The following is a 27,319-nucleotide window of genomic DNA, read 5'->3' on the forward strand; positions in this document are numbered from 1 at the left end:
GAGAAATCATGACGATAACGTTCATGACGTTTACCGAATTTCAACTGAGCCTCGGCTGTCGTCCGGGAACCCTTCCGTTGTCCGAAGTTATGATATGCACTTCATGGTGGTCGAAAATAATGTTATTTTATGGTTAGAACAATTTGTCCTTTCTGAATAGATCGTTGGCGACTGGCATTTGTCTTTGGGCTTATTAAAACCAGTCTTAAAAGGTCCTATCTATACACGGACTAATACGGAGTGTGTCTCTGCTACAGGATCATGTCCAGCTTTAATCAGGAGTTGAGGGTCACTTTTCGAGTCTTTAATATGAATAAGGCGAGGTCTTAGCAAGAGGCCGAGGTCCACAGCAGGCCAGTTAACTCAATAACCTCATATGCTTGCTCATGGTGTGTTATGCTAAGACATTAGAAACGTTCTTTGTCTCCAAGCGGCCCCAGGATTTTCCCTCATTTGCATGTGACGGCAATTTATGTTAATCCAGATTATTACGATGACCCCAAACTTACCTTAAGAAATATTTAAAGCAGTCGAAATGGTATTCTCCATGACTAAGAGTGGCATACTCACCTAAATTGATAAGTCAGGGCTGTATGGTTGACAGTGTCCCCCGGTGTTATTTACCACCAAGGTTACTTGTTTATTATTATACCTGGAGGTCATTCATGTTTGACAAGTTCTACAACTGTGTTGTCTATTTGTCTATTTGTCTGTTGATCCCCGATAATCACAGTCCCTGGTCTGCTCATCTCCGATCTGCCTTCTCGCGGTCCTGACCGCTCTAGCCTAATTTATTTACGCGAAAGATGCTGAAGACAGACTTCTGCTCCTGTCGGAAAATATGAATCCCAGTCAAAGCATGATAGATGTAACGTAATGCTTAGAATATATCGTCTGACGATTTACCTCCCCCAAGATGGATTGACTTTCTTTACAATTAACTCGACAAACATTAACGAGTCCAACCTCAAGAAAAGGGGGAGAATAAAAACAGAGGTGCCGCAGAAAGGGGAGGATAAGAAGAAACCAAAGGAGAAATCATAAAGGGGCACAGCGAGCATTGATAAGATAGAACACCGGCGGAAATAGCGTGCAGGAAAACATTCGCGGGACAGTCTAAAGGCATGGAAGAATCTTGAAGCAGTTCCAAACAGTCATCTCAAACTAACAGAGAAGGAAGGCGGATGAGGAAGCCCAGAAGACTATCTGAACGATTCCCGGTATAAAGGCAATCCATCACTGGGAGCTGGGCTAAAATACCCTTTCCGTCGCTCAGAAGTTACAACACACTTGAACACAGAACAGCATGTGTATACCATGACTCCCTTAGCAGCAACCGCCTGCGGATCCAGATTGAACACCCTGACCCTGACCGACCTGCACAGTCGGCTTGTTGTTAACAGTGGCAGTTCCCATACGCTCCTTGATCTGCCGAGCCATGGTCAAGAAAGCCTGCTCAACATTGGAAGCATTCTTGGCTGAGGTTTCAAGGAAAGGAATTCCAAGACTATCGGCGAATTCCTAAACAGGTAAATCACAAAACATATTAGGACGAAAGCTAGACAGACTGAGGCGTGATTGGACGCGAACCTTGGCTACGGTGTACTCCACGACTTTCTTGTCTTCCATATCGCTCTTGTTGCCCACAAGCAGTTTGTTGACCCCTTCTGTGGCGTAGCGATCAATTTCCTGGAGCCACTGCTTCACGTTGTTGAAAGAGTCCATGTCGGTCACGTCGTAAACAACACAGATGCCATGGGCGCCACGGTAATAAGACGATGTGATGGTTCGGAAACGTTCTTGACCTGCTGTGTCCCACTATATATTGTCTGTCAGCTATGACAGGCGGTGAAGAGCCCATTTTCGGTGCTTTGTCCTTACAATCTGGAGCTTCACCGTCTTCCCATCGAGTTCAATAGTTCTGATTTTCTGGAACATCATTAATCAGTACTGCGAAGGTGCCTGTATGCTCAACGGTATGCCTTTGTGAGGAGTACATACGAAATCGACACCGATGGTGGAGATGTAACTTTCTGTGTACGTATCATCGGCGAATCGAAGTAACAAGCAAGACTTTCCGACGCCAGAGTCTCCGATGAGAAGGAGTTTGAAGAGATAGTCGTATCTATCCACATATCCAAGTGAGATGGAGTTGTCTTTTAATTTTTGCGGAGATAATGAACGACTAGACAGGAGAGATGGGGATATCGGGCACTCTAGTTAAATCCAGCAGTCAGTCAACATAAACAAGGGAGATAAGGGAGAAAGACATTTTCTCGCTGCGCGCAGAGCGCCAGTTCTAAACCTCCTGTACTGTAGGTAGAAGGGGGAAACTTACCACTCAGGATTCATGATGAGCGGTGGTATCTGTCAACGAGAACTAGGTCGCTTTGAAGGAGGTGAGAAGTGAGAATGGAATGTTGGGGAAAGCAGAATGAGATGAGACGACTATAGCAGAGTTAGGTGGCTAGCTATTGATGTAAGTGTGGCCTCGGATTGTCTAGGCACTTAGATGGACTGAAGCGGCGTTCTGAGATGGCAGTTACGTTGCTAGTAGTAAGGTAGTAGGTAGTGCAGGAGAGCAGGCGAGCACAGCGTGCAAGTTACCCATGTTTTTCATCTGACCGTACTCCGTACCGTCTGTGACCGTCTCATGTTCAACCGCCTCAGACCCATAAATTGGCCCAATCTAGTCTAGCGTCTGAACGCCTCATGAGTATCAATCAGATCGGATGTCTACCAAGATAGGCAAAATGGCTATGGAAACTGGATCAAGTACAATTAATATTCCCAGTGAGTGATAAAATAGAAGAATGCTAAAGTTGAGCACGAGCATGGCAATGATGAACAACACGTAGAGGTCAGCTGTTAGCCCCTTCAGCTGACACCCCATATCTTCGAGCGCTTCCTCGATCTTCATTAATACACAGTAACCCTTGGTAATAGTAGAATGCTTGAATCTGAGCATTTTGCCATGATGTAAGATAAATTGACAGGGTCTCCAAAGCAAGGACTCCAGCTCAGCGGCCTGCTCCCCACACATCTGTAGATGTCTCCTCGTGACCAGGTGACTGTCTCTGTCACGTATCAGTGTTAACTTATACTTGCCGCTGTGTGTCATCATTGCTGAGTTCAGTAGAAGGAGAGAGTAAGCCATTACTAGTGTTATCTGAGACTGCGCGGACATTGTCTTTTGAGAAGTAGATACTTTTGATTTGCCACAATCTGAAGCTGTCCTTCATAAAAATAGGCCTATGTAGCCATTGACATGGCCAAGCACATATTGACTTCTGTTGCATGTAATAAATGAGAACCATCCCGATATGACCAGAAATATGGGACCCAAAGATTGCATTGCAATACAAACTTCCAATCAAGCCTCTTAGCAGCTTGTTTGCAGCAATCAGGCATAGCCATGAGCCTGAAGCCACTCCAAAACCAGTCTCTCGTCCCTTTCTTTGTAGTTTGCATTTGTTCGTATGGAGTCAGCAACGATCACCAAGGCGCGGTCATAGGGACTTGTATCCTTGTCCTTGAAGAAGGAAGCGATATCCTCCCCAATGCTATGGTCTGCGAATTTCGACAGGCCCATTCGCACAAAGCGCTCGAAGACGACGTTGTTCGCCGAAAGTCGGGCTTCAACGGCATCCCAATTTTTCTTCATGTACTCCCACAGAAGATGGCGGACTTTCGAGTTAGCAGCCAAAGCCACGGCACCATTGTGCACGTCCTGGATTGCCACTTTGTCAGAGAAAACAAAGTCCAGATAGTCGTAGACGAGATCAGCATCTTTGACACGTCCAAGCGCGGCGAGGCAAATCTCCTTGCCATCGACCGAGTCGGTCTTGACATACTCTTCCTTCACGGAATCATATTTGTCGCGTCCACCTTCAGCGATCGTGATGCCAAAGATTGCCGAGCGCAGGTTCGTGTGCACTGCACTCTTGTCCTTGCCTGAAGCCCAAAGATCGAATCGCCGTTTCGCCTCAGTAACGATGCTAGAAAACACTAAGCCGAACTTCCTTTCCCAACAAGCTGCCAATATCGGGAACCCACCTTTCATGACCCGCAAACCCAGCCATGCCGATTAGAAGCTTACGAAGTTGCACAGTGAGATAATCTTCGTCGGACTTAAATTCCCAGCCTAATTTTTCGGCGGCGGGAGATGCCAATGCGAGTGTGAATTTCTTCAATCCAGCAGCTACTGAGTCATTCTGCGAAAAGACAGAGCGCAAATTTGCGACCGACGACGAAATCTGTGACCAAACCCTGGAATGAATACGGTGAGTAGCAGTTCGAAAACTCTTATAAATGTGCTCGGCACTTACAAGTAGTTTTCCTCCCCCTTAAATCCTTCTAGTAGAGCTAATAATGCAGCACTAGTTCCCTCTCCGGACACAGCGAGAGCAGCAGCATCACCGATGAGGCCAATCTTATCTTCGGTACTTAACAGGTCCAAAGATTGGCCCAGCTTCGCTAGACGGTCGGCAGGGTAGTTCGTGCGGTAGAAGCCTGACAGATCCTTGTTGATTTTGTAGAATGAATCTTGACCGACGCCCGCAATAGTGTCAGATTTCGAGACAAGGGCGCGTGAATTCACGTCGGCCAGCCGGGGTCCTGATTTGATGCCCAGCGGAACCCACCATGTCGTCTCGTCCTCTTCAGGCTTTGTATCCCCAGTTGAAAGGAATCGGTTCTGGCGAATGCTAATTTGCCCTGGCTCTTCTGCCACGGTGAGAACAGGAAAGCCAATCTTTCGGATCCACGGATCCTTTTGAGGAAGAGTTAGAAAAACCCCAGAAGGCGAAGCGAGCAAGATCTGACCCACCATGAATTTATGGACATCCTGGTTGGAAGCTTGACTGAGGGCAGACCAGAGATCATTTGTAGTAGCATTACCTAACATCGTTCTCAGCAGCGATCTTCTGCAGACGAACCCTCAAGCCTGACTTACCATACGCATGCTTCTTCAAGTAGTCGGCCACACCACGGAGGAACGTTTGTCGACCAAGATGATCACTCAGCATGCGAATCACCGAGCTTCCCTTCAGATAGCTGATATGGTCAAAAATCTGGTCTACTTCCAAAGCGTTCCTTACGGGAACTTCAATGGGGTGAGATGCGCGCAAGGAATCGAGCTGAAACGCTTGTTGCACCCCTTCAGCCTATGCGACCAGTTAACAACGGACGGACAATGACATCGTTACCTCGGGAATTGCGTACGACAAACTGAGACCAAACGTTCCATTCTGGTTCGTTATATTAGTTCGATGAAGTCGCAGTACATATCGAGACAGAAGCAAGGGATTCTCTCTTACCGGGATAAAAATGATCAACAGCCAACCAGCCAACCCAAGTTGCGAAGCCTTCGTTCAGCCAAAGCTCGTTCCACCAGTCCATAGTCACAAGATTGCCAAACCACTGATGGGCCAATTCTGCGGTTCATTCTTAGAAAACAGCCACACGCAATCATTATACCTCGAACTAAGAAACTCACCATGAGCCACGACGTATGCAATGCGGTTCTTGTAGCGGGTGTCGGATTTTCCCTCATCAAATAGAACTGCGGTCGTACGATATGTGACAAGACCCCAATTCTCCATGGCACCCATGGCCTGAGGCGATATGATCAGTGGAAGTAGGACCTTCAAGAGGCATTTTTGCACCACTTACAAACTCATGAACGGCAAGAAGATCAGCCTTGGGCAAGGGATATTCAATTTCGAATACTTCCGAGAAATAATCGACGGTGCGGTGAGCACATTCCAAGGCAAAACGTGCCTGTTCTTTGAGCCCTTTCGTAGTGTAGACACGGACTGGTATGTTCTTTCCGCTGTATTTGCGTTGAGTCATAGCTTCAACGTACTCGAAGTCACCAACAGCCCATGCCAAAAGCTGGACGGAGATTGCAACTAGTTAGCCTTTCCTTAGCAGATAAGGACGAAGGTATTTGTACTGACATAAGTGCTCATGACTGGGGTCCTTTCAAAGGACACAAACTTGAGGTCGGGCTTACTACCGTCTCGTTCTGACTTGATCGGCATATTGCTCAAGGCAGTTTGCCCTTTGGGAACCTCGATCTCAAAGTCGAAAGTTGACTTAAGATTTGGTTCATCGAAGCAAGGGAAGGCTCTTCGTGCGTCACAAGACTCGAATTGAGTACTAAGCATGTAGTAGAAGTCACCTTCTTTGGGTGTATCAGCCGTGGGCTGCACGGCAGGCTTGTACTTTGAGCGGTAGAAACCAGCCATGGCATTGTTCATCGTGCCGGTGAAGGCAATAGATACCACAATGTCTGAAGGCGATATTTCTAGAGAGAACATAAAAGACACGCGTTCTGACTTTTTGTCATACGTGATTTTAGACGCCTTCGCGAATTGCGTACCTAAAGTAAGAAATATGACAGTCGCCGTCAGCGGAATCTACAGCAGCGCATTGATTTAAATGTGGCTCTTGCTTCTTGGACGAACCATCTTTTCCCAAAATTTCTGCTTTATGGACCTCGATATCCTTGCAATTGAGCACAACTTCCTTGGTGGGCCGGGTGATGGTGGAATCTATCTTAACAATACCCTTGTAACCCCAAGCACCACCAAGCTCGAGATCATATAAGGACACATGGTAGTGCACTGGTTTAACCCTGTTACTTCGTCAACACATGTCCACGATGCTGAAGCAGCCAAGTGGTAGAGGGTTCCAAAAACTTACGCGTCAGGAAGTGTGTCTCTATCCGTCATTGCCATTGCGCGTACGTCAAATGAACAGTGCCTTACGAGGGACTTTGAAAGATTAAGTTTGACTGGGCGACGCAGAGTTGTGCAAGAAGGAAGATAAAAGCGAGAAGAAGAAGAAACCCCACGAGAAGAAGCAAAAGAGGGGAAGGAGGGGCGGAGAAGAGACACTGGCCGGATGGGTCGATAGCTAACAAAATGATGACAGCGGATTGCTTCAGGGATTACGCCAGCGCATCTGGTAGACGCGATGCAACACCTTCTCCCCCACATCTGTTACGAAACTGGCGACGGTTATTGTCGGGGATACTTGAAGGAGAGCTTCTGCTAATCTGCTTATCGAGACATGGAAAAGGAAGGGCAAGGATGAACGAAACTAGGGTGAAGGATCTCTCAATGGGTCTGATAAACCCTTGGAAAATTGACACCACCTACCTTAGGTATGTGTTGAACATCGTATTCTACTACCAGTATTTCTGCTACGCTTCATAGATATTATTATTGTCGTCTAGGCACCCTGGACACTTTTTGAGTCAAGTAATTTATGGTTGACACTGATACTATCACTGTACCTTACTCCATACCTAACAATGCCTCTGAGAATCGTCTATATCCATCTCTCAACGGCTCTGTACCTGATCAGCTATTTACCGACCTAGAATTTTGGAAGGGAAAGGTGATAGTAATTACAGAGTGCCTTGTGTCTCTGGAACAATCCTTTACCTCTCTACTCCGTACCTAGGCACCTTACCATTCCCTGTGGATGTCATCACCTCGGAAAAAATAGAGCCGAAATTTTCAATACGGAGCTAGGGCGGAGCTTCGGGCTGTCCCTGCCTTAGGTAGAGTAGATACCCTAGGAAACTAGGTACTTCTTGGCTTTTCGGCCCACTCTTTCTCGAAGCAAATCACCGATTGCCCAAGCTCTCGTTATGACTTGATGATTTGATGCATTGTGATAAGCACGAGCATTGTTAGTCGATTTTTTAAGTCTCATGTAGATCGCATTGATTGACTCAATGCTCCTATCATTATCACACACTTACAGACCGACACAGTTACTCCACTCGACTCTTCGAGGACATCATGGCTGATTCGGACGAAGAGTACGTTGGCGAAGTTTCCGACGAAGAAAACGATGTCAACGGTATCCGATATGCCCGGGAAACGGCGCCTGTCTCCCGTCCTAAACGGAGAAAGCAGCGCGGGGGTGCTGAATGGGAGGTTTCGAGGACTTGGGAGACCTTGGTCGAGGGTGCTGATGGCACAATCAGCTCTACTGTTGAAGGACTTTTAGAAGCCGGGAAAAGGAAGAGGTAAGCTCCACTCAGAATGGAAAACACCTTATACCTTTTAAGGGCCGTTGCACTGAGCAGCATCATAATCATCGTCGTCTTGTAGACTTTTAAGAGATACAACACCATTGCAACGTGGTATAATCCGGCATCTCATCTTGATTCTGGATTTGTCCCAGTCTATGGCCGAGAAAGATCTAAGGCCGACGCGATACCTTCTTTCCCTGCGATATGCACAAGAATTCGTGCGGGAATTTTTTGAGCAGAATCCCATATCCCAACTTGGCGTGCTTGGCTTGAGGGATGGTCTTGCAATACGGGTCAGTGATATGAGTGGCAACCCTACGGAGCACATCAGTGCTATACAGGCTCTGAGGGAACATGACCCCAAGGGCCTTCCTAGCTTGCAGAACGGGCTTGAAATGGCGCGTGGTGCTTTATTGTGAGACCTTCTACACCCGAGCCAGCACATTCTAGTCGTAAACTGACCTGGCGTCGATAGTCATACTCCTAGTCATGGAACCCGAGAAGTATTTGTGATCTTTGGATCTCTCCTTTCCTCCGATCCGGGCGATATACATCAGACGATCACCACGTTGATAAATGACAAGATCCGTGTCAGGATTGCTGGTTTGGCCGCTCAGGTGGCTATTTGTCGTGAACTCTGCTCTAGGACTAATGCAGGTGACGACACCACGTATGGCGTGGCGCTCAACGAGCAGCACTTTCGTGAATTAATGATGGATGTAACGACACCCCTGTGACATATTCCCAAAAACAAGCCACAAGCTCCCTTTTGATGATGGGGTTTCCGTCCCGTACTGTCGAGTCGTGTCCCTCTCTGTGTGCATGTCATTCTAAACCATCTTGCGGAGGGTACTTCTGTTCACGATGCAGTAGCAAAGTCTGTGGGCTCCCTGCTGAATGCCCCTCTTGCGGTCTTACACTTATACTGTCAACGCATCTTGCGCGATCTTATCATCATCTGTTTCCGCTCATGAACTGGGTTGAGGTTCCCTGGCAACGTGCCTCACGCAGTTTGACATGCTTTGCCTGCGGCATATATTTCCCTACGGTACCTCCTAAAGACCAGTGGCAAGCTACGGAGTCCCAGGCAAAAGGGATGAGTGTCAGCAGTCGCTATGAGTGTACAGTTTGCAAAAATCACTTCTGTATTGATTGTGATCTTTTTGCTCATGAAGTTGTGCACAATTGCCCAGGCTGCCAAAGCGGGATTAGTGGGCTGGCCGTGGCTGACCGGCCTGGGGGTCAGACTAGCACAGAGGAAATGGACACCTCAACATAATTGTTTTCTGTTTCCCTTCATTTCCTAAGAGATGAAAAGACTCTATTGTGTCACTGTCTTGGTTCGTTTTGGATTGCATGGCTGGCGCATTTTTCTCTTTTTGCCTGTCTCCCACACCCCCAGTCTTAGTCCTTTTCTTTTCCCCCTCCTCCCGTAAGTTGGCTTGATCTCGGAACTTGCTTAAGAAAGGCCCCTTGGTGCGGGATTGCTAAGTCGAGGCGGCGGGCTTGCTAGTGTCATATATCTGTGCTTTAGGCTCACCCTCAACATTAAGGCACGGATACGAAGTAGCAACTATAACTTTATAGTCGTCTGCTGAGGTGTGGTGCAAATGGCAAAGGTCTTACGGATGCATCAGACTCGGACGCGCCGGTTATTAGTCTTCCTTCCTCTGAGATTATCATTTGTGTTCCCGTATCTAAGGTAGTTAACTAGATACAAGATCTTACGTCAGAGCGATTCTTGCCTCGGCTGAAAGTCTCTCCCCACGTATCCGCAGTTTGTCCTTTAACTTCCTTGAGGCTCACCAGCCAGATCTCTGGCATCGAGTTAACAGCGAGGCCTCTTTATTTTCAGGGCCCGAATGATATCGCCCGAATCCCCCAAGTATTGCAATAATAGCGGTCCAGCATATACCTAGTAACGAGCCTTTGTGCAGTCCGCCAATGGACACTCTTCCACAAACCCCAACCCCACATCCAGACGCAATGGGGGAAACACACCTAGCCAGGGAAGTCAATTAGTAGAGACGCAAGAATCAGAAATTGATCTCTTCAGAAAGCTCAATTCCTATCCGTTCAGTACAGATGTTGAATTTGCAAAAGGGCTCTCCATCATCCTCGGTCATCCCGACATCCCGGCAACTGAAGCTGAGATCGATTGCGAAGATGACCTAGTACTACAAGCAAAATGCTTTTATTTTTCGCGGTATGTCCCTTTTAACGCACGTTGTCAGGCTTACAGTTATCATTGTTTTTACTTATGTCGTGTGCTTATGCTAACATTTGCTGGATATTATAGCAAAGAGCAGCTATCGCCGCTGCTCGATTTCAAAAGATACAAGACCTGGCTGGGCTCGACTCCGACAGCAGAGCCCTCATCTGACGCTGAAATTCGCAGTCATGATTCTCAAAGAGCAAGCGCATCAGAGACCGCAGTACCCGGTGGCGTAGTTCCTATGAATCAGCAATCGCCCTCGATTCAGGGGCCCGCTTACCCATCATCCTTCGCTCGGATTGTCGAACTCATAACGACTGGTCAACAAATACCTGGCATTCAGCAAATACCTGACACAGTTTTGACGGGCCATGATACTCCAAGTGAGAAACCGAGGCGACGGAAACCTTGGGAAGTAGAGGATGAATCTGCACGAGGGTCAGAGTCACATGTTGAAAATTGACGAGGACGGCCATGTCAGCTACACTATCAACTACTCATGCATAGCCCCGCGGCAACGTTGAGAAGCTTCCTCGGATGAGAAGCTGCTAAGCTACAACAACGCACAAAGCGTGGATTTCGAGACATGCATTGTCAATTCTATCATGCCAAGCTTTTGAGCTTTGCGGAGAAATCGAGCCAGCAAAGAAGCGTTCTTTTGAAATAAGCCTCTTATCTTTGTATCTTTCACTGCGCGTTCATGGAATGACATGGCTATGTAGAGAATGACTTTGACAGCCATCGAACCGCACACATTCCAGGAGACAATCCGGGATATACACTTGTCATGGGGATGTTATCTTGAATAAGCCAAAGTCCCAGCATACTATCCTATACCTGCTAATATCTTTGCAATGCACTGGGATACGACTATTTCCATCATATGATCGCTCACTCAACCATAAAAGGGAAACAACGGCTTGGATGTATAATAACCCAGAAACACAAAGAAAATGAAATGCGCAATCTCTCGATGAGTTCAACTGGTTATCTGGAAACTCGCACAGAATATTGCCAGCCTTCAGGTACAAGAAACAACATAAGAAATTCATCCTGAATTGCTTGTTTGCCACAAGAATGTCGATAACATTTGCTGGTTCCTACATTCATACCTTGCAGTATGCGAACGTCAGTGTCGCTGTGCCTGGTCGAAATCCCTAGAGGCTCAGTCAACGAAATGGTGGATAGTTTGGATTCCACTGGTTTCCGCGGCTGAATCTCCCTCCATGTTGGCCTGCCGGATGATACCGGTCATCGTTGAGATTGCTGAAACGGCCGATCTGCATGCCCGCCCCGGGTCCGGGACGGGTGGTATGGGATGGATTGCAGCAGAGCATTGCCACGCGTGAACCAAACTTGGAACCACGCAAAGATACCATGTGCTTCCTATGATGATTGTGTGAGCATCGCTATATTAGTAAAGGTAGAGAGAGAGGCAAGGCAATACCGAATGTGGCTGGCGACCAATTCACGCTGATGAGGTGCAGCATTCATCAAAATCCACTGGATGAGGTAGTTCCCATATTGATCTCCAGCAACTGTCAAAAATCAACTCAGTCCGTGGAACACATTTAAACAGTCTGAAGAACTCACTATCGATCAAGGGCATTCTGGGTCTGTCAGTACGGCCAGCGCAGACCCGGGCGAGGTAGCAGTCCAGAAATTCGGAGCCCCCTATCTTGAGACATTTTTCAACGATCTTGGAGGCAAACTGATCCATACTGTAATCGACTGACCAAAGGAGAACGTGTTCAATGGCTCGGCTCTTGTCGTGAGGAGCGCCATGCTCACAGATGTGTTGAATGCACCAGTTTCCGAATTGACCATGGGCGAGCACATCGATCTTTGCCAACACTTCTTCAATAGCCGGACGCTACATAAACGTTAGCGCAGTTCATCATCTGGTTTCAGAAATAGATATGCTCGGTCGACACAAGACTGCCGAGATGTAATCCGCGCAGCAAGGACGAAAGATGGAAAACAAGCGTTCCGAGCGAGGGACTGGGGGAACTGTCACCTTCTCTTCTTCTACGCAGTTCTCAAAAATGTTCTGGACTACTAAACTGCCAGTTTCACCCAGAGCAACTTCATGCCACATTCCTCGTAGGGCTTCATTGACCTTCGCCATAATCTGAGGAGGCTCCCCGCTCCAACGCAGCTCGAAAAGCTTCTGCCACACATGACATGCGTACCGATGAATAACCGTTTCTGGAATTCTGCGAAGAAGCTCATGAACCATAACAGCCTTATATTCTTCTGGGACACAGTCAAAAGCCTTTTGAACCACATGACATCCGAATGGATCCATGCTAAGGCTCAGCGTATTGCCCTTGATGGCGTTGGCTATGGCAACGACTTGCTCTGGAGTTCCATGCTCGAAGCAACGTTGAACAAGAAAGTTACCAAAACGATTGACCATGAGCGGATACGCCTGATGTGTGATTGCCTCAATGATATCATATTTCTGCTCAGCTGTTCCAACTTTGAGCTTTTGTTGAAGAAAGATAGAGGCTTGCTGGTCGTTGTTGCAGACAATTTTGTCCACTATATATTTCCAGTCGCAAGACACATTTTTATCGAGGAGCCGACGGTAGTTGAGTGGTTCAAGAGGAGAGATATAGGTCTGCAAAGAGTTTGCGCCGACCTATCTGCTTTAGCAGAGGAGACAAGGTTGCATGGATAATTGTCGGTGGAAACTCACCGGAGATGTCGTCCAGGGCACCGCATTTGCGCCAGAGGAAGTAAATTCATTTGCCGTAGGCGAAAGCGAGGTTCCGATAGGTCTTTGGTAATGTGGGATTGGGTATAAACCCACCTGGTGATACGTGCTGCACGGTCGAGTTGTAGGGGCTCGCGGAAGCTGGTTGCTGGGAGATGCAGTATTAAATGACGCTTCCCACGAAGGATTCTGGGCTGAAAAGCAAGGGCCAGCACGATTGACATCGGGTACTGAGCGTCGCTGAGCACTATTTGGGCTATGAAGATACCGAGCTGGATCCTCAGCGTACTGCGTAGTGGAATTATAGGTCCCGAAGGAGGGCCCTGAAAGGACTCGATGTGGTTGAAAAGAGCCATTTATGCTAAGACTTGCAGTGGGATTGGTCCAGAACCTGTTGGCTTCTGGACCAAAGGTATTGCTTGAGAGAGACACATGCTCACCGTAGGCCTTTTCGCCAGCTGGAGCATTCATATGCATGCCGAATACCTGCTGCGTCTGGGGCCACCAGAATCCTCGAGCCCTGCTGTACGCGCCTGCGGATAGTGTTTCAGAGACGTCCGATTGTGAATCGTCATGGGTATTCCATCCTTCATGCGGCTGCGTGAAGTTTGAGCTGGACGCGTTGAAGGCACTTTGCAAATGGCTTATTGTGTGCTCGGTGACTTCACGTCCGTTGAAGTCAGCTTCAGAGGGTGTTCCAAGAGCTTGATCCAGAGTGTGTTTCATAACTCGCGTTTGTGCAAGTTCTTGCTCCTGGAGGGCCAGCTTAGAATTCGCAGCGAGCAGTTCCTTCTTGAGGCGGAGCACTTCAGACGTCTCAGTACTCGTGGGGGCAAAGCAAGCATTATCTATGGGCTCGGTGGCATGCGATATTTCCAATGTCGAAGTGAGTGGCTTCACTGCAGAATTCTTGTCGCGATCAACATGATCCTCGATCGAAGCACTGTTGCTTCTCAGGAGATGGTTCTGTTGCTCAAGCAAGGCTTGTTGCTCGGACAGCTTCGTGAGTATCTCTCGATTCTCAACAGGCTTGAAAGGAGAGGATTGAGGCTTGGGAGAAAGTTTGGCCAATAGCTTTTCCATCTCGGAACTTCTGCTTGGGTAGGCAGCAGTGGACAAATGCTCCAGCTTCTGCTTCTAGGTTTGTGAGACAATGGATATTAAAGGACCTGGAAGAGGAGTGCTGACCTTATTGGATGATACATCGACGACTTCACCAGCAGTAGGCTGGAAATTTCCGAGTTTGGAAGACACCAGAGGGTCTGGTGTGCTGCTTGGAGTGCTAGATTGCTTGCGTCCCTGTGAATATCATTCAAATGCGTTAGACTATGGTTGATTCAAGGAAAATATAACTTTTCAAAGCTAGGAGTTCTTCAATTTACCGATGTTTCAGATCCAAATTGTATAAACTGTGCTTCAACTATCTGATTGCCTGAAAGGGCTTCTGTTCGCGATGGTCGGCGATCCGTTCTAGGGGACCCAGTTGAAAGCATGGACATCTTGCCGGCCTCAACTGCTAGGCGTACTTAAGTCTTCGCTGGTTCGACCAGTCTTTGAGGCGACTTTCTGAAGGAGACAAGAAGCAATTGTAGAAAAGTACTCAAAAAGGCAAACACACCTGGCAATGTATGAGTATTCCAGATGTAAAGGCAAGCTGGCAGAGAGCAAATTGTCGGTGTTAAGCCGAGAAATATGTTTTATTGTGGAAGAAAAGGGATGAAAGATGACAGATGCGAGTCTCTACGTGAGAGAAAGGACGGATTCTTTCGACATTAGACCACGGAAAGGTAAGATGCCTGATGCAAAATAGGCTCAAGACAGTGCCGTGATGAGGAAGGAGCGCTGGTAATAGAAGATACCAGATAATGAGCAAAAAGAACAGAGAACGAAGAATAGGCAGGAGGAAAATCAAGAGAAGGGATCACTCTTGCAATGAAGTGTGCTGCAGTAGTGTACCTGAAGTAGAAGGACCCCAAGGTGACGACGCCACACTTAGAGCCATGTTCAAAATCCCAACAAGAAAGAGAAGGTAAGCCTAGTATGAATTACGTTGAGCCGAACGTGACGCGGAATATCATGGTTTCAACCCACATTTAGATTGAGGGGGAAGACCTTCAGTGTTCTGACATTACATAGTACTGAAGATAGAACAGATTTGATATCAGGTCTTACCTTTCCGGATTGACATGTCTATCCTCATAACCACGCTTGAGTTGCCTCAATATCGCCAGGATCGCAGGCTGATCAAGCACCGCATTTTAAACTTTGCTCATTCACGCTGGCATCTACGCGAATATAAGACCCGGACAATATCTGCCAAGATCTATCGAGAAAACCAGCTGCGTATGCTCCAGCGTGTCCCTGCCAACGGCAACTATCGCCAAGAATGAGAAAATCTGGTTGCCCAACACCTGTAAGGGTAGGTACAAGACGTGCAGCTTGCTCGAGACCAGACAAGTCTGCTCCCCATACAACAAGCTCGAGTCTCTCATTCTCCAAAGGGCGGAGGAAGAGGGCGCCCATGCCTCGCTCGAAGGGGAATTCATATACCTTACACTCTCGGTTCATGCTGGACTGGGGCTTGCCTCTGTGTCTGCCCGAGGCCAGCAACAGCCCTGGAAGAGACTGAGACCTTGGCCCTGTATGCGAATCGGAAATGATATATGTTTCGATGAAGGTAGTTCGGTGCCCAGGGCGAGTGTGATAACATTCCCGCTATCAACAACTCGGTCCTGATTTCTGTCGGAGTTAATTAGGGAACCGCATTGCCGTGATAGTTGGGAATCTGCAGCGAAATATTGTAGAAGATTACGACTGATTTGCACAGCTATGTGCTCAATCCCAGCTGAGCATATGTCGATGTTGAAGGTGCCCTTGGTGCGCAGGACGGCATCCATAGCTCCGAGCTGACGACCATACCGCTCATTCAATTGGCGCCAATCCTCTCTCTCTGAGACAGTCCACCTTCCTCGAGAATCTCTCAGAAACCACATGCGTTCTGGCCGGATGTAACCCACTTCAAAACGGTCTCTGCCGTCCAAGACTAGCGCAGAGGGCATTGTGAAACTCAAGTCCCTTGGCGAAAGGTGGAAGCGATGTATATTGGTCGTATTTAGGTACCAGATACCGCTATACGCATCTCTAGTGACCTGCACTACTCCGTTCCTATCAGGAGATCGCAATTGATCGACATAGATCCCACCTTTCGCAATATTTGCTGAGGACGGAACAGTGATGGTGAATGCCAAAGGAAGCCTGCGTCGACGAGGAAAGGTGGCAGTTTCATTGTAGAATGCCAGAAGGGATGGGGTGGTCAATACGCCATCGAACCAGTGATTCTGGCCTTGCAATTCATCATATTGTGATGGCCACTGGGTCTGTCCAAGTAATTCATGCATTAAGCGCGAATGAAACGCAGGGACATTGTCATCAATTGAGCCGTGCTGTTGTAATATCGGGATACCCGCAACGTTGCTTAGCAGCAACTCATGTTTAAAGCTTGACCGTGACCTCGAGAGCACGAATGAGAGCAGAGGCTCGGAATCCCGCCACATGTTGTAAGGTACGTAATCTACCTGTATTAGCACTCTCAACCGTCGAAACTGATGTTCTCGACATACTCTCAATGGATGAGTAGCCCGACACTGGTGCTGCGGCGATTACTTTGTCAGGATAATGGGTGGCCAAAAACCACGCCCCTTGCCCTACAAGAGTTTAGCGAGCTGAGAGATTGGTTATTTGACAGATCATACCTCCATTTGAATGTCCGACGACTATCCATTCTTCCTGTGATACGCGCACCATATCCCAGCCAGTACTGTCAATCCAACGTGGAATTGCGTTCACAGCAGCTTCGACGTCTCCAGCACCCCAAGTATCTATAGCCAGTCAGGTAGCCTCTTCCTTAGTAATTGCAACCTCTTTCATGCCACCTAAGACGTGGAAAGAAGAGTGTCCATATGATCGTGAGAATGGAATGCATAGGCTGGGAAGGCAGCGGACCCATGCAATGCGGAACATGATGTTCTAGGACGACATAGGGGGTTCAAGATAAGGAACACGACGAACTCACGCCAATCATCGCCGCTCCAAGGAGTAACCCCGCTGGGAGATAATATCCACGCGCAAGTACCATACGCGGCATCCAACATCTCACGAACTTGTACACTGTCTGCCTCGACACCTGCACCATGCAAGCCAACAATGACAGGCAAGGCGCCATCTCCCTCGGGAATAGCAGGTGCACATGTCACCGGGGGAGGGCGCAGGATGGCATAAGAGACTATGCCTGCATAAAAGTATGTAAGCTTCTGGGCCTGGGATACTGATTTTTCAGTGAGTCTCAAACGGAGTGGGTAAGTTTGGAAGATCTCATCATTCCCGCGGTGTATTTTATACAATATTTCAGCGGGTAACTCCTTTTGGGACGAATCACCAAGGTAGATCCGGAACACGAGAGGTCGTGCTTGATATCCAAGCAAGTCTAGTGGCTCATTCATCACCAGCTTATGCCGGCAGCCCTAAGTACGTGTCACTCTTCTTTCGTATCTTTCAAAGAGGCAGAGAATTGACACCAACACCAATTGAGCTGATGGCAAGAACCGCGATCCGATCCGCCATGTTATTATGTAGGTTAATTGATGCCCAAGGTGTACCGAGCTTGCCACGGCACATGTCTGGCAGCAGCAGACTTTCTTTATCGACACTAAGAGGTTCGTTACGGATTTCCGCGGCAAGCGACACTACGATCGTGGGCTCTCCTATCGCGCCCGAAGCTCGAACATCGCGAATAAGCCGCAGTTCAACCACATGGTCACCTGTACTTAAATCAGTAATGATGGGTACTGTGCCATAGTGATAAAAATCTCCTCCGAAATGCCGCTTGCCATCAATCACAATCTCAAGGAGCCCGCTTGTGAATATTGCCACAGACTGAGGGGCCCAATGGCCAATATTCAATGATCCGCGCGCCCAGGCCTGATATTGTAGAGCAGACCATCCATAGACAGCTTGCGTGAACTTCCAGTCTATTTCTGGAAAGCTAACATGGAGCTCCGTTCTAGCTTTCCCTGGAGCAAAGTTGTGTGTGAGAGCTCGGGCAGTTTTCCATTTGACGCTCCCATTGACTGCTAGCGCGCTGTTGAAGCTTGCATTTGCATCAAAAGAAAGGTTATGAAAACCGCCATGAGATTCCAAGGGATCGGCACCCCAGACAGCCTCTGGGAGATTGCAGTCAAATCAGCTCGCAACTTTCTCCTTGTTTGTGGCTGGCTCTCAGCTAAGGGCGCTTGAAAGCGGCACGAACCTCTGGTACCACATTGGAAAGGGCCAAGTAGCTGCCATTCATCTGAAAATGAAATGCTTGCGAGATTTTGCGCAAGTAGGGGCTGAGGTGAATCATTCTCTACGAGCAGACCGCTGCATACAGTGATTCCAGAATAAAGCCATATCGCAATAAGAGTGGCCAGACAACTCCGACGTGTTATCACAGGATGGTATTCATAAATACTAGCAGCATCGGCGCCAAGGGTTTTCATTATAAAGACATTCAGGTAGGCTAGTCGAGTTGATATCTCATAGGCTTCAAGTTGCGATGGTACTTGATCTGAGACTGAACACGACGTCGTTTTTGAGTATCAAAGCAACGTGCAGCTACCGCCTGTAGCTAGAAAAAGCACCCAGCCACGTGACATTTCTTTGCAGACTACAGCACCCAGATAGTCAGACTACATGTACTATGCGAAATAGACAAATCTGAAGACGATTCGCCTAGTAGTTTCCATTCTGGCACATAACTGACGTAGTAGATACTAAGGTACTACTATCGCGTCTTGATGTAGTTGCCCTTGCTGGTTTGCCTTTCTGTGTCTAGAGATCACTATTACCTCCTAGACACGGAGTTCATTATGTACCACCGGACATCATCTAAGGCAATAAATGTAATTGCCATGACTATCAGAAAACCTTTTACGCTGGGTTGGTGTCATTAAGTGATACTCATATGAGATGAGCAATATGACCGGAGGATGACCATACGTAGGATGACCATATGTATATTACTAGCGGTCGATAGGGGTTAGAAAAATGCTACTCGGAACAGCAAAAATTGGTAATTCAATTTGTGAAATATCCAGTCTATTGTGTAGAGAGACAGGTAGGTAGAGGGGTACCTTTAGTCTTTATGGAATATGACAGGGTACCAACATGACCACCAGGACGCCCCGGTTTTCTTGGCATGTGGTTTGTTGCGTGGCCCTGATCCTCAATGTTCATTCGCTACCTTCTGCCGAATTCGTGAGACTTCGTCACCCCAGCGGGAAGACCGCAAACGACTCACTAATGAGGTATCTACCAAGATATAGGTAGCATCTTCTGGGCGTCGAGAACTAAAGCCTTTTAACCACGCATCTTCTCACTTTTGATTCTATGGATCTGGTCCTGCTGATAAATGACTTGAAGAAGGGGAATTTCTTCCAGAACAGAACAACATAAATCCAGGAGCTGCAATCTGTTCCTTGACCCATTAGCAACCGTCATAAGGTATCGTATTTCAGCCGCAATGGTTCTTTTTTTATTTTCTGTTCGAGAAGTCTATAACTAAAATATGCCTACCACACAGTGCTTAAGATACCTACCCAAGTAATCGCAGGATTTGAATGTGAAACATGACTACGACTACGGTGACCGGCATCGGAAGGCGCTCATCCATACGACAGCCAGAAATTCAACAGCCAGCAAAAGCACCCAATTCTCAGTCGGTGACGAGCCCGATAGATCAATTTCCACCATTTGACGAGGGCCTCTACCAAAAGACAACAGAGTCGGGAGAGCCCAAGTCGAATCCCACATCAAAACATGAGCTGAGTGATCATTGGCAGCCGCGAAAGGCAGGCTATCTGCCTCGAGACTATACCAAAGCACCAATCCGACCTCCGAAACACAAGTCGAGAAAAAGCATTAGTGAAGCAATTACCACGATTAGAACACGCAACGCCAGCGTTAGTGCCAATGCTCAGGAATTGGCTCAAGCGCTGCGAGCGCCGGTCTCGTATCGATTAATAGTAAGCTCATATGCTCTCGCTCTTTCTCTATTCTGAAACTAATTTTTGTCGAGATACTTTGCCTTATATGGTATATGACCTCTGCTACTACGAACACTTCTTCCAAATCCATTTTGAATGCTCTTCCCAAACCGATTACTCTCACGGTCGTACAGTTTGCATTTGTCTCAATATGGTGTCTATTGTTGGCATATCTGTCGGCGATCTTCCCCTGGCTAAAGAACAATGTTCCGGCTCTCAGGAATGGCATACGCTACCCATCCCGCGATGTTATCGTAACAGCCTTGCCCTTGGCAATTTTTCAATTGGCTGGACATATACTCAGCTCAATGGCTACTTCTCAGATACCAGTATCACTGGTACACACCATCAAAGGCCTCTCGCCCTTTTTACCGTTTTAGCATATCGAGTGTTCTTTCGCATTCGATATGCCAAAGCCACTTATCTATCTCTTGTTCCGTTGACCCTAGGTGTCATGCTCGCCTGTTCTACTGGGTTTTCGACAAATTTCTTTGGCATCCTTTGCGCATTACTAGCGGCATTGGTTTTCGTCTCTCAAAATATCTTTTCTAAAAAGCTGTTCAACGAAGCTTCCCGCGCAGAGTCGGAACCTCAGGCAAGCGGTCGAAAGAAGTTGGACAAACTAAATCTCCTCTGTTATTGCTCCGGCCTCGCCTTCATCCTCACGTTGCCAATTTGGTTTATCAGCGAAGGTTATCGATTGATCTCAGATCTCATGCAAGATGGTGCCATCTCTTTAGCAGAGAAAGACAACTCTTTGGATCACGGTGCGCTCTTCGTGGAATTCGTATTCAACGGGATCTCACACTTTGCGCAAAATATTCTGGCGTTTGTTCTGCTATCAATGATATCCCCAGTGTCTTATTCCGTTGCTTCTCTGGTCAAGAGAGTCTTCGTCATCGTCGTTGCGATCGTATGGTTTGGCAGCTCCACAACTAGTTTACAAGCTTTCGGTATCGCACTCACCTTCGTTGGGCTGTATCTCTATGATCGCAATAGTCATGACGATGTGGCAGACCGAAGAGCAAACGCCGATCATTTTCGCACCAAAGAAACCATTCTTCCCTTAAGTGTTCAAACAAAGAGAACGTGGGATTCGAATGGCTACGCCTTTCCGCCTTCGAGAACCGGTGAAACTCACTTTATGGACAGCTCTGCTGCTTTGGCAGCGAACTCGAAAAAAGAAGACGGCGCATTCGATCATGTTCGGCCGAGGGGAAGTAGCACGTCCAGGACATGGCTACCACCTGGTACAAAACAAGAGTCAACTTGGCAATCAGGCGACGCGTAGTAGCATGCGAAATGTACATTATAGATCATGGATATGTTTTTGTTTTTTCATCGATGTGTAGTTTTTGATTGCACATAATCCGACCTGAGGGTCTGAACTTTTCGAGAAGTTCGCTTGCAATCACATTAAAGAAACTAGATACTTTACTAAACAATGCTTGATCAGTATCAGATGAGCTCTTTAGCCTAGATGCCGCTCGATTTTGCACCGATATTAATAAGAGAAGCAGAAAAGGAAGATAATCTTGTGTCAGCCGATAGCCGTAAAATATATTGGTCAAAATTTTGGACAAAATTATGTAGCAACTGTCGGTAAGGAACTATGCCATCATGAGGCAGTGCCACCATTATGGCGGCGGTAACCCTAAGCAGCTCCAGCTCAGTGCCTCTGGTCTTGGGTCATGTAGCAGAGGAGATAGGTATTGTCGATGTCCTGCCTCCTACAATAAATCACGCCCGTGAATGAGTTTTTTGATTAAAAGAAGGAGATGACCCTGAGTTCGGCGGAAGTCTTTTAAAAAGCTGGGATTCGGAATAACGAGGCTCCGTGCATCCGAACCAATCCGCAGGCGGCAATTTGCGAGTAGGTAATGTTCGAACCAGCGTCTGCCAGAATCCGAGGGAGCACGCCAAAAGTGGTCCTAACAAGAACAACCTCTGCCAACGCTGCGCTTCTACCACCCTTCTCTCCTTCTCCGTCATCCCGGGTTCTTCTATCTTTTCCTTCTCAAGCCATTTGATTTCAATCTCACTATGCGGCCGCAGTTGTTTCGTGCGGCCGCCCGGTCCTTCCGGGTCCCTAAATTGAACAAGCACAGGACCTTCGCGACGACAACCCCTCGCTCTGCTGAGGTGGAACTCACAATCGGTGGGATAGACCGGGTAGTCTGAATTGACGAGTATCTTTGCGCTGACATTTGTGAACCAGATGGCAAAAAGGTTTCAGTAGAAGGTCCGCTCGAATTTCCTATGGCCCGGTGCTAGTATCCCTGCTGACACCGAATTATAGCTGGCTCGGCCCTCATTCAGGCTTGTGAAAAGGCAGGCGTGACAGTTCCGAGGTATGAATGATTGAGCAGTTACGAATTGGCCAGTGTGACTGACGAATTTGCTACAGATACTGCTATCATGAGTATGGCTTCCTCGCGCATTTTAGTTAATCAGCTTGCTAACACCATAAACAGAAAACTAATGATTGCGGGAAATTGTGTGTCTCCTCATCAAAGGCTTATTTCAATTGATTGAGTTAACTCTAAGTTCCTAGGTCGTATGTGTCTCGTTGAAGTTGAGCGTGCTCCCAAACCAGTGGCATCCTGTGCTTGGCCTGTGCAGCCCGGAATGAATGTCAAAACAGACTCGCCGCTCGTGCATAAAGCCAGGGAGGGTGTTATGGAATTTCTACTGGCTAATCATCCTCTTGATTGTCCTATCTGCGACCAGGGAGGTGAATGTGATCTTCAGGACCAGTCAATGCGCTACGGAGCTGACCGCGGTCGGTTCCACGAGGTTGGCGGAAAGCGTGCCGTTGAAGATAAGAATATCGGACCTCTCGTCAAGACATCCATGAACCGGTGTATACACTGCACTCGCTGCGTTCGGTTCATGAATGATGTAGCTGGTGCACCGGAACTCGGAACTACCGGTAGAGGTAACGATATGCAGATTGGGACTTACCTGGAGAAGAACCTCGACTCCGAGCTCTCCGGGAATATAATTGACCTTTGCCCTGTTGGTGCTCTAACATCGAAACCCTATGCTTTCCGTGCTCGTCCATGGGAACTGAAGCACACCGAGTCTATTGATGTTCACGATGCTATGGGCTCCAATGTCCGGATAGATACTAGAGGCATGGAAGTCATGCGAGTGCTTCCGAGACTGAATGACGACATCAATGAAGAATGGATCGACGATAAATCTCGGTTTGCATGTGATGGTTTGAAGACCCAGAGACTGACGACGCCATTGATTCGGAGAGACGGAAAATTCGTTCCTGCAACCTGGGAGCAAGCCTTAACTGAGATATCTAGCGCTCAGCAGAAACTGCAGCTGAAGGAGAATGAATTCAAGGCCGTCGCAGGGCATCTAGTAGATGCCGAGTCGCTTGTGGCGATGAAAGACTTAGCTAACAAGCTTGGATCCGATAACCTAGCTCTGGATCAGCCTAGAGGCGACTCTCCCATTGCCCATGGAATTGATATACGCTCAAACTACCTCTTCAATTCCAAAATCTACGGCATTGAGGAAGCCGATGTCATCCTTCTGGTGGCTACGAATCCTCGCCATGAAGCAGCAGTTCTCAATGCGCGCATACGCAAGCAGTATCTTCGATCAGACCTCGAAATTGGATTGGTTGGAGAGGAGTTTGAAAGCACTTTTGAATACGAACACCTTGGCTCAGACACCTCTTCGTTGAAGGCCGCTTTGTCTGGAAAATTCGGCGAGAAACTTGCTTCTGCTAAGCGGCCGATGATCATTGTCGGAAGCGCTGCAGCTGAACATCAGGATGCGAAGGCCGTCTTCGAAACTGTTGGCAGCTTCGTTGAAAAACATCGAATCAACTTCAACACCCCTGAATGGCAAGGCTACAACGTTCTTCAACGTGCTGCATCCCGTGCCGGTGCCTATGAAGTCGGTTTCACTACGCCATCTTCAGAAGTAGCGCAGACCAAGCCGAAAATGATCTGGCTCTTAGGCGCAGATGAAGTTAGCCAAAGCGAAATTCCGAGCGATGCGTTCGTCATTTATCAGGGCCACCACGGTGATCGTGGTGCTCAATTGGCCGACGTCGTTCTCCCTGGTGCAGCATATACCGAGAAGTCGGGCACATATATTAACACTGAAGGACGTGTCCAAGTCACTCGGGCGGCCACCTCCTTGCCTGGTGCGGCACGTGACGACTGGAAGATTATCCGTGCTGCCAGTGAATTCCTCAACAAACCGCTTCCCTATGACGACATTGAGGCACTCCGCGATCGCATGGAGGAGATCAGTCCTGTCATGCGCCGGTACGATGTCGTTGAGCCAACTTCCCTGAGCTCACTGAGCAAAGTACAACTGGTTGACCAGAACAAGGGCGTTCAGCCAACTGGTACACCTTTCAGGAAGGTTATCGAGGACTTCTATTTTACTAATTCCATTGCTCGGAGGTCAGTTTATTTTTCAAATCTGCGTCATGTCCAGCGCTAATCGAGAATCTAGTTCCCCGACCATGGCCCGCTGTTCAGCAGCTAAGGCCACTGGAAATCCAGAGACGAACTTTATGGCTGCTGGTGAAATGTCTCCCCAGGCTCTGTACGGCTAGGACATGCAGGCTCGTATTGCGGCCATTTCAGTCTGTTCTCCTTTGTCTGTTGGATCAGGCGTTTTCATTGTACCACCTAAGTATTGTTTTGCCTCCTTTTTTGTTTCCCCATAGTTATCGATTATTTTCCATTTTACATGGGCAGTGTATCTCCGAATCGTTGTCTGTCATCCTCAAAACTGATCTGGGGAGGTGAATATGTACATATGATGTGGAGAAAATGACCGTCTTTCGAGTCAAAAGAAGCTATTCAATGTGGACCCTTCCATCAGTAATATGGTCCGTTCTCCTGGCTCAAAGGAGGGTGTAAAATTTGGACGTCGCAGCTCTTCTGAATAAGCCCCTGGAGTGTTATCTCGCTTTATTCGCTCTAATTGAAGTGATATAGTAGTCATACGTAGTGTTGAACATGCCCCAGAGAGGAAAAGATGTTATGCGTCGGTAATTGAAACTTCGAGATCTAGGAAGTTCTGATCCGCAGCGCTCGCCGCAAATTACAACTCATCATCATCAGTTTCCCCCGCCGTTGCTTCAGCATCCTCCCCTGCAGCGACGGATTCATTTGATCTTGGTGGCATATGATTCACCTGTGGCTTCTTAACAAACGGAAGCTCTCTTCGGGGTGGTGGGACGGCTGAATTTGTTAATATAGTGTTGTTTTGAGGTGTTTCGCCTGATGCCTGCTTGTTGTCTTCGCGCTCGTTTTCTATTGATGGTGACGGAAGTGCTTCACCTGTGTTGGTGTTTTCGTCATCTTCAAGGGGCTGGGGCGTAGAAGTTTCTTCATCTTCCGTTTCCTGGTCGTCTGAGCGACCATCGTTTTGCCCATTGTGATCGACTTCCATGCTCTCAAATCCGTCCTCACTATCGGATTCACTGTCTAACATCTCTTGAGCGGATCGCTTTGTTTTGGAATTGGACGGGCCAGAGAGAGGATGTGTGCCCGGGATTGCTGACCGAATCTCTGATGCTTTATTGAATGCCATGAGTCAATAATGCTATATATTCAATGCAATTGCCACAACGAAATCATACCTTTTTCAGGGTCTACCTTTGCAGAAGCCAAGAGGCGTTGTTGATTGCGAATCTTGAGCTTCTTCTCATTCAACAGTTGCACGAAATTGGCCATCAGTAACTCATCGTGCTGGGTCTTGGCGCTCATGAATTCCTCCAACTGCTGGTTGAGTCGTTGGATAGCGTTTTCGGCGGCGTGGTAACGATCTGTTAAAGTGGAAAGACGTTCCGCGAGAGCATCTGCCCTTGCAACAGCCGCACCCGACCAATCGAATAGTTGAATTGCCTGTTCATCATCCTGTCTTAGGGTCACAGAACCCAGCCTTTGCTGTCTGAAATTAGATTGGTACGGGAAAAGATTGCTCATGACGGGAGCCTACTGTAATGGATTGGACTCGTTTGCGTATCGTGATAACTAGCTCCCTACTAACGTCGCCCGATTCGATGATACTCGCCGAAGATTCAATTCCAGAGAGTATTTCGGACTTTGGGACGGATTCTTTGAGCTGACCAAAAACATATGACACGATTTGAACCCATTCGTCGTCGCTACCTCGGTAGTTCTTCGCGCGGAGAGTTTTCAGGTGGGTTTGTCGCACTGTGTCACTTGCCTTAGAAATTTGTTCAGAGCAGAAAGGAAACGATGATGTGATATATGAACTGATCACGCAGAGAATGATTCAATCAGAACATACCAGTGCCAGTATAGGGGTTCTCCCCCTCCGTCGCGGCAATATCCAGATCCAGGGCATTAAAGCTGGTGGGGGAGACCTGGAGGAGCACGTAACCTTGGGTATCATCACTCCTGGAAATGCGGAGGATCCTCTGAGAGAGGTCGAGTGTGTTGGAGGGCATAATGATAGAGTGTGCTGAGTGTTGCTCGCTGTGGTTAATGGCTGTGGTTAATGTTAATGGCCGACGCGTGCAAACCAGCTCTGCGATCAGACGTCAGAGAACCGCTTATTTCCCAAAAACTGTGTGTCTTTCATCAAATGGAGCCATTATTGCTGCCTGTTCATTCTTGTTTCCACGAGAATGGCAAGCCAGCTAGGCATCAACGTCACCCAAGGTTGGAAATCTACCCGTTCCGCGAAGAGCCTCATGTTGGTGAAGATCGAACAAAACCATGAATGATCGACAGCCAAGCATGCCGCCCACGAAGTTGTCCGGCCGAACTTTCCAAGAGTTGATGCTAGTTGCCAGGGTCCAAATAGGTACCTCCAGCAGGTGGACTTGTATACCCAAGTACAAGAGTCTCCCAATAGTACCTCTCTTTACATAAGTTATTTGCTCGAGATCAACGGCTGTGGATGAGCCAATCAATCATGCGAGCGCCCAAATCAAGGCCAAGCTCGAATGTTCTCAGGCATTACAAACACACCTGATGTGTAAATTCGACCACCTCCGTAAGGTTGGGCGCAATGATACAGATACTTATGCATAATTGCTAGTCAAAATTTTGCTACAATTTGAGCACTCGCCTTTCGGCTCTTTACATTCCATTGCCTGTGACTCAGGCTATTATTTGGAGAACGACATCGCCTTTTAAGCTGGATATTACATTGACGCTGCCTGGACACACATCCTAGGTGGTCTGAGGGCTGAAAAAGTATCCATACCGCCAGTATGATAGAAGTTAGTATTA

The 27,319-nt window shown here is 47.7% G+C and overlaps 9 protein-coding genes across 9 annotated transcripts; 4 read left to right on the forward strand and 5 right to left on the reverse strand.

Moving 5' to 3' along the window:
* Positions 1-1,193: 1,193 nt before the first annotated feature.
* On the reverse strand, positions 1,194-2,535 carry P174DRAFT_87715 (Rab family GTPase YPT1). Its single transcript, XM_024832486.1, has 5 exons — positions 2,342-2,535; positions 2,002-2,125; positions 1,882-1,929; positions 1,591-1,818; positions 1,194-1,521 (listed from the first exon to the last, which is right to left on the reverse strand). The coding sequence occupies exons 1-5, from the start codon at positions 2,350-2,352 to the stop codon at positions 1,327-1,329; spliced, it is 606 nt and encodes a 201-aa protein (XP_024685319.1). The 5' UTR covers positions 2,353-2,535; the 3' UTR covers positions 1,194-1,326.
* Positions 2,536-3,100: 565 nt separating this feature from the next.
* On the reverse strand, positions 3,101-7,080 carry P174DRAFT_501453 (M1 family metallopeptidase). The gene is made up of 11 exons (XM_024831033.1): positions 6,709-7,080; positions 6,471-6,640; positions 5,961-6,385; positions 5,674-5,895; positions 5,498-5,615; positions 5,319-5,435; positions 5,224-5,249; positions 4,955-5,165; positions 4,329-4,899; positions 4,057-4,269; positions 3,101-3,998 (listed from the first exon to the last, which is right to left on the reverse strand). Exons 1-11 carry the CDS (start codon positions 7,002-7,004, stop codon positions 3,404-3,406), a joined length of 2,964 nt encoding a protein of 987 aa, XP_024685320.1. The 5' UTR covers positions 7,005-7,080; the 3' UTR covers positions 3,101-3,403.
* Positions 7,081-7,650: 570 nt separating this feature from the next.
* P174DRAFT_509902 (TFIIH/NER complex subunit SSL1) lies at positions 7,651-9,332 on the forward strand (the record flags this gene model as incomplete). Its single annotated transcript, XM_024831613.1, has 4 exons — positions 7,651-8,047; positions 8,133-8,468; positions 8,529-8,786; positions 8,816-9,332. Exons 1-4 carry the CDS (start codon positions 7,818-7,820, stop codon positions 9,330-9,332), a joined length of 1,341 nt encoding a protein of 446 aa, XP_024685321.1. The 5' UTR covers positions 7,651-7,817.
* A 331-nt stretch (positions 9,333-9,663) lies between these two features.
* On the forward strand, positions 9,664-10,731 carry P174DRAFT_457489 (DUF5572 domain-containing protein; the record flags this gene model as incomplete). Its single annotated transcript, XM_024829555.1, has 3 exons — positions 9,664-9,755; positions 10,035-10,259; positions 10,353-10,731. The coding sequence occupies 3 exons, from the start codon at positions 9,664-9,666 to the stop codon at positions 10,729-10,731; spliced, it is 696 nt and encodes a 231-aa protein (XP_024685322.1).
* Positions 10,732-11,352: 621 nt separating this feature from the next.
* Positions 11,353-14,089, reverse strand: P174DRAFT_509904 (Pumilio-family RNA binding repeat-containing protein). The gene is made up of 5 exons (XM_024831614.1): positions 12,970-14,089; positions 12,286-12,912; positions 11,862-12,141; positions 11,716-11,806; positions 11,353-11,654 (listed from the first exon to the last, which is right to left on the reverse strand). Exons 1-5 carry the CDS (start codon positions 14,068-14,070, stop codon positions 11,438-11,440), a joined length of 2,316 nt encoding a protein of 771 aa, XP_024685323.1. The 5' UTR covers positions 14,071-14,089; the 3' UTR covers positions 11,353-11,437.
* A 1,462-nt stretch (positions 14,090-15,551) lies between these two features.
* On the reverse strand, positions 15,552-18,334 carry P174DRAFT_417744 (uncharacterized protein; the record flags this gene model as incomplete). The annotated part of the gene is made up of 6 exons (XM_024824630.1): positions 15,552-16,558; positions 16,608-16,691; positions 16,740-16,865; positions 17,120-17,507; positions 17,566-18,204; positions 18,293-18,334. 6 exons carry the CDS (start codon positions 18,332-18,334, stop codon positions 15,552-15,554), a joined length of 2,286 nt encoding a protein of 761 aa, XP_024685324.1.
* Positions 18,335-19,280: 946 nt separating this feature from the next.
* On the forward strand, positions 19,281-21,442 carry P174DRAFT_438528 (putative ER to Golgi transport protein (Sly41)). The gene is made up of 4 exons (XM_024826560.1): positions 19,281-19,527; positions 19,607-20,048; positions 20,102-20,323; positions 20,374-21,442. The coding sequence occupies exons 2-4, from the start codon at positions 19,653-19,655 to the stop codon at positions 21,358-21,360; spliced, it is 1,605 nt and encodes a 534-aa protein (XP_024685325.1). The 5' UTR covers positions 19,281-19,527; positions 19,607-19,652; the 3' UTR covers positions 21,361-21,442.
* A 945-nt stretch (positions 21,443-22,387) lies between these two features.
* P174DRAFT_88165 (putative NADH-ubiquinone oxidoreductase, subunit G) lies at positions 22,388-24,907 on the forward strand. Its single transcript, XM_024832487.1, has 4 exons — positions 22,388-22,491; positions 22,544-22,566; positions 22,624-24,505; positions 24,558-24,907. Exons 2-4 carry the CDS (start codon positions 22,551-22,553, stop codon positions 24,658-24,660), a joined length of 2,001 nt encoding a protein of 666 aa, XP_024685326.1. The 5' UTR covers positions 22,388-22,491; positions 22,544-22,550; the 3' UTR covers positions 24,661-24,907.
* P174DRAFT_438530 (uncharacterized protein) lies at positions 24,691-26,973 on the reverse strand. Its single transcript, XM_024826561.1, has 4 exons — positions 26,370-26,973; positions 26,055-26,272; positions 25,696-26,002; positions 24,691-25,630 (listed from the first exon to the last, which is right to left on the reverse strand). The coding sequence occupies exons 1-4, from the start codon at positions 26,527-26,529 to the stop codon at positions 25,155-25,157; spliced, it is 1,161 nt and encodes a 386-aa protein (XP_024685327.1). The 5' UTR covers positions 26,530-26,973; the 3' UTR covers positions 24,691-25,154.
* Between the last annotated feature and the right edge of the window lie 346 nt (positions 26,974-27,319).

Source organism: Aspergillus novofumigatus, assembly GCF_002847465.1.
Source record: "Aspergillus novofumigatus IBT 16806 chromosome Unknown P174scaffold_2, whole genome shotgun sequence".
Taxonomy (NCBI): domain Eukaryota; kingdom Fungi; phylum Ascomycota; class Eurotiomycetes; order Eurotiales; family Aspergillaceae; genus Aspergillus; species Aspergillus novofumigatus.

Coding starts and splice junctions, on each gene's coding strand:
- P174DRAFT_88165 (XM_024832487.1), top strand. Junction 24,506..24,557: donor ACTAATTCCATTGCTCGGAG/GTCAGTTTATTT, acceptor TCGAGAATCTAG/TTCCCCGACCATGGCCCGCT.
- P174DRAFT_438530 (XM_024826561.1), bottom strand. CDS start 26,529: ATGCCCTCCAACACACTCGACCTCTCTCAGAGGATCCTCCGCATTTCC. Junction 26,273..26,369: donor GAACCCCTATACTGGCACTG/GTATGTTCTGAT, acceptor CAAGTGACACAG/TGCGACAAACCCACCTGAAA. Junction 25,631..25,695: donor AAAGGTAGACCCTGAAAAAG/GTATGATTTCGT, acceptor CATTCAATAAAG/CATCAGAGATTCGGTCAGCA.
- P174DRAFT_438528 (XM_024826560.1), top strand. CDS start 19,653: ATGACTACGACTACGGTGACCGGCATCGGAAGGCGCTCATCCATACGA. Junction 20,049..20,101: donor CGGTCTCGTATCGATTAATA/GTAAGCTCATAT, acceptor ATTTTTGTCGAG/ATACTTTGCCTTATATGGTA. Junction 20,324..20,373: donor ACCCATCCCGCGATGTTATC/GTAACAGCCTTG, acceptor ACATATACTCAG/CTCAATGGCTACTTCTCAGA.
- P174DRAFT_509904 (XM_024831614.1), bottom strand. CDS start 14,070: ATGGAAAAGCTATTGGCCAAACTTTCTCCCAAGCCTCAATCCTCTCCT. Junction 12,142..12,285: donor ACTGCGTAGAAGAAGAGAAG/GTGACAGTTCCC, acceptor ACGTTTATGTAG/CGTCCGGCTATTGAAGAAGT. Junction 11,655..11,715: donor TTGGTCGCCAGCCACATTCG/GTATTGCCTTGC, acceptor CAATCATCATAG/GAAGCACATGGTATCTTTGC.
- P174DRAFT_501453 (XM_024831033.1), bottom strand. CDS start 7,004: ATGTGGGGGAGAAGGTGTTGCATCGCGTCTACCAGATGCGCTGGCGTA. Junction 6,386..6,470: donor AGAAATTTTGGGAAAAGATG/GTTCGTCCAAGA, acceptor TTCTTACTTTAG/GTACGCAATTCGCGAAGGCG. Junction 4,900..4,954: donor CTTGAAGAAGCATGCGTATG/GTAAGTCAGGCT, acceptor GAACGATGTTAG/GTAATGCTACTACAAATGAT.
- P174DRAFT_87715 (XM_024832486.1), bottom strand. Junction 1,930..2,001: donor CCACCATCGGTGTCGATTTC/GTATGTACTCCT, acceptor ATGATGTTCCAG/AAAATCAGAACTATTGAACT. Junction 1,522..1,590: donor TGGAGTACACCGTAGCCAAG/GTTCGCGTCCAA, acceptor TTACCTGTTTAG/GAATTCGCCGATAGTCTTGG.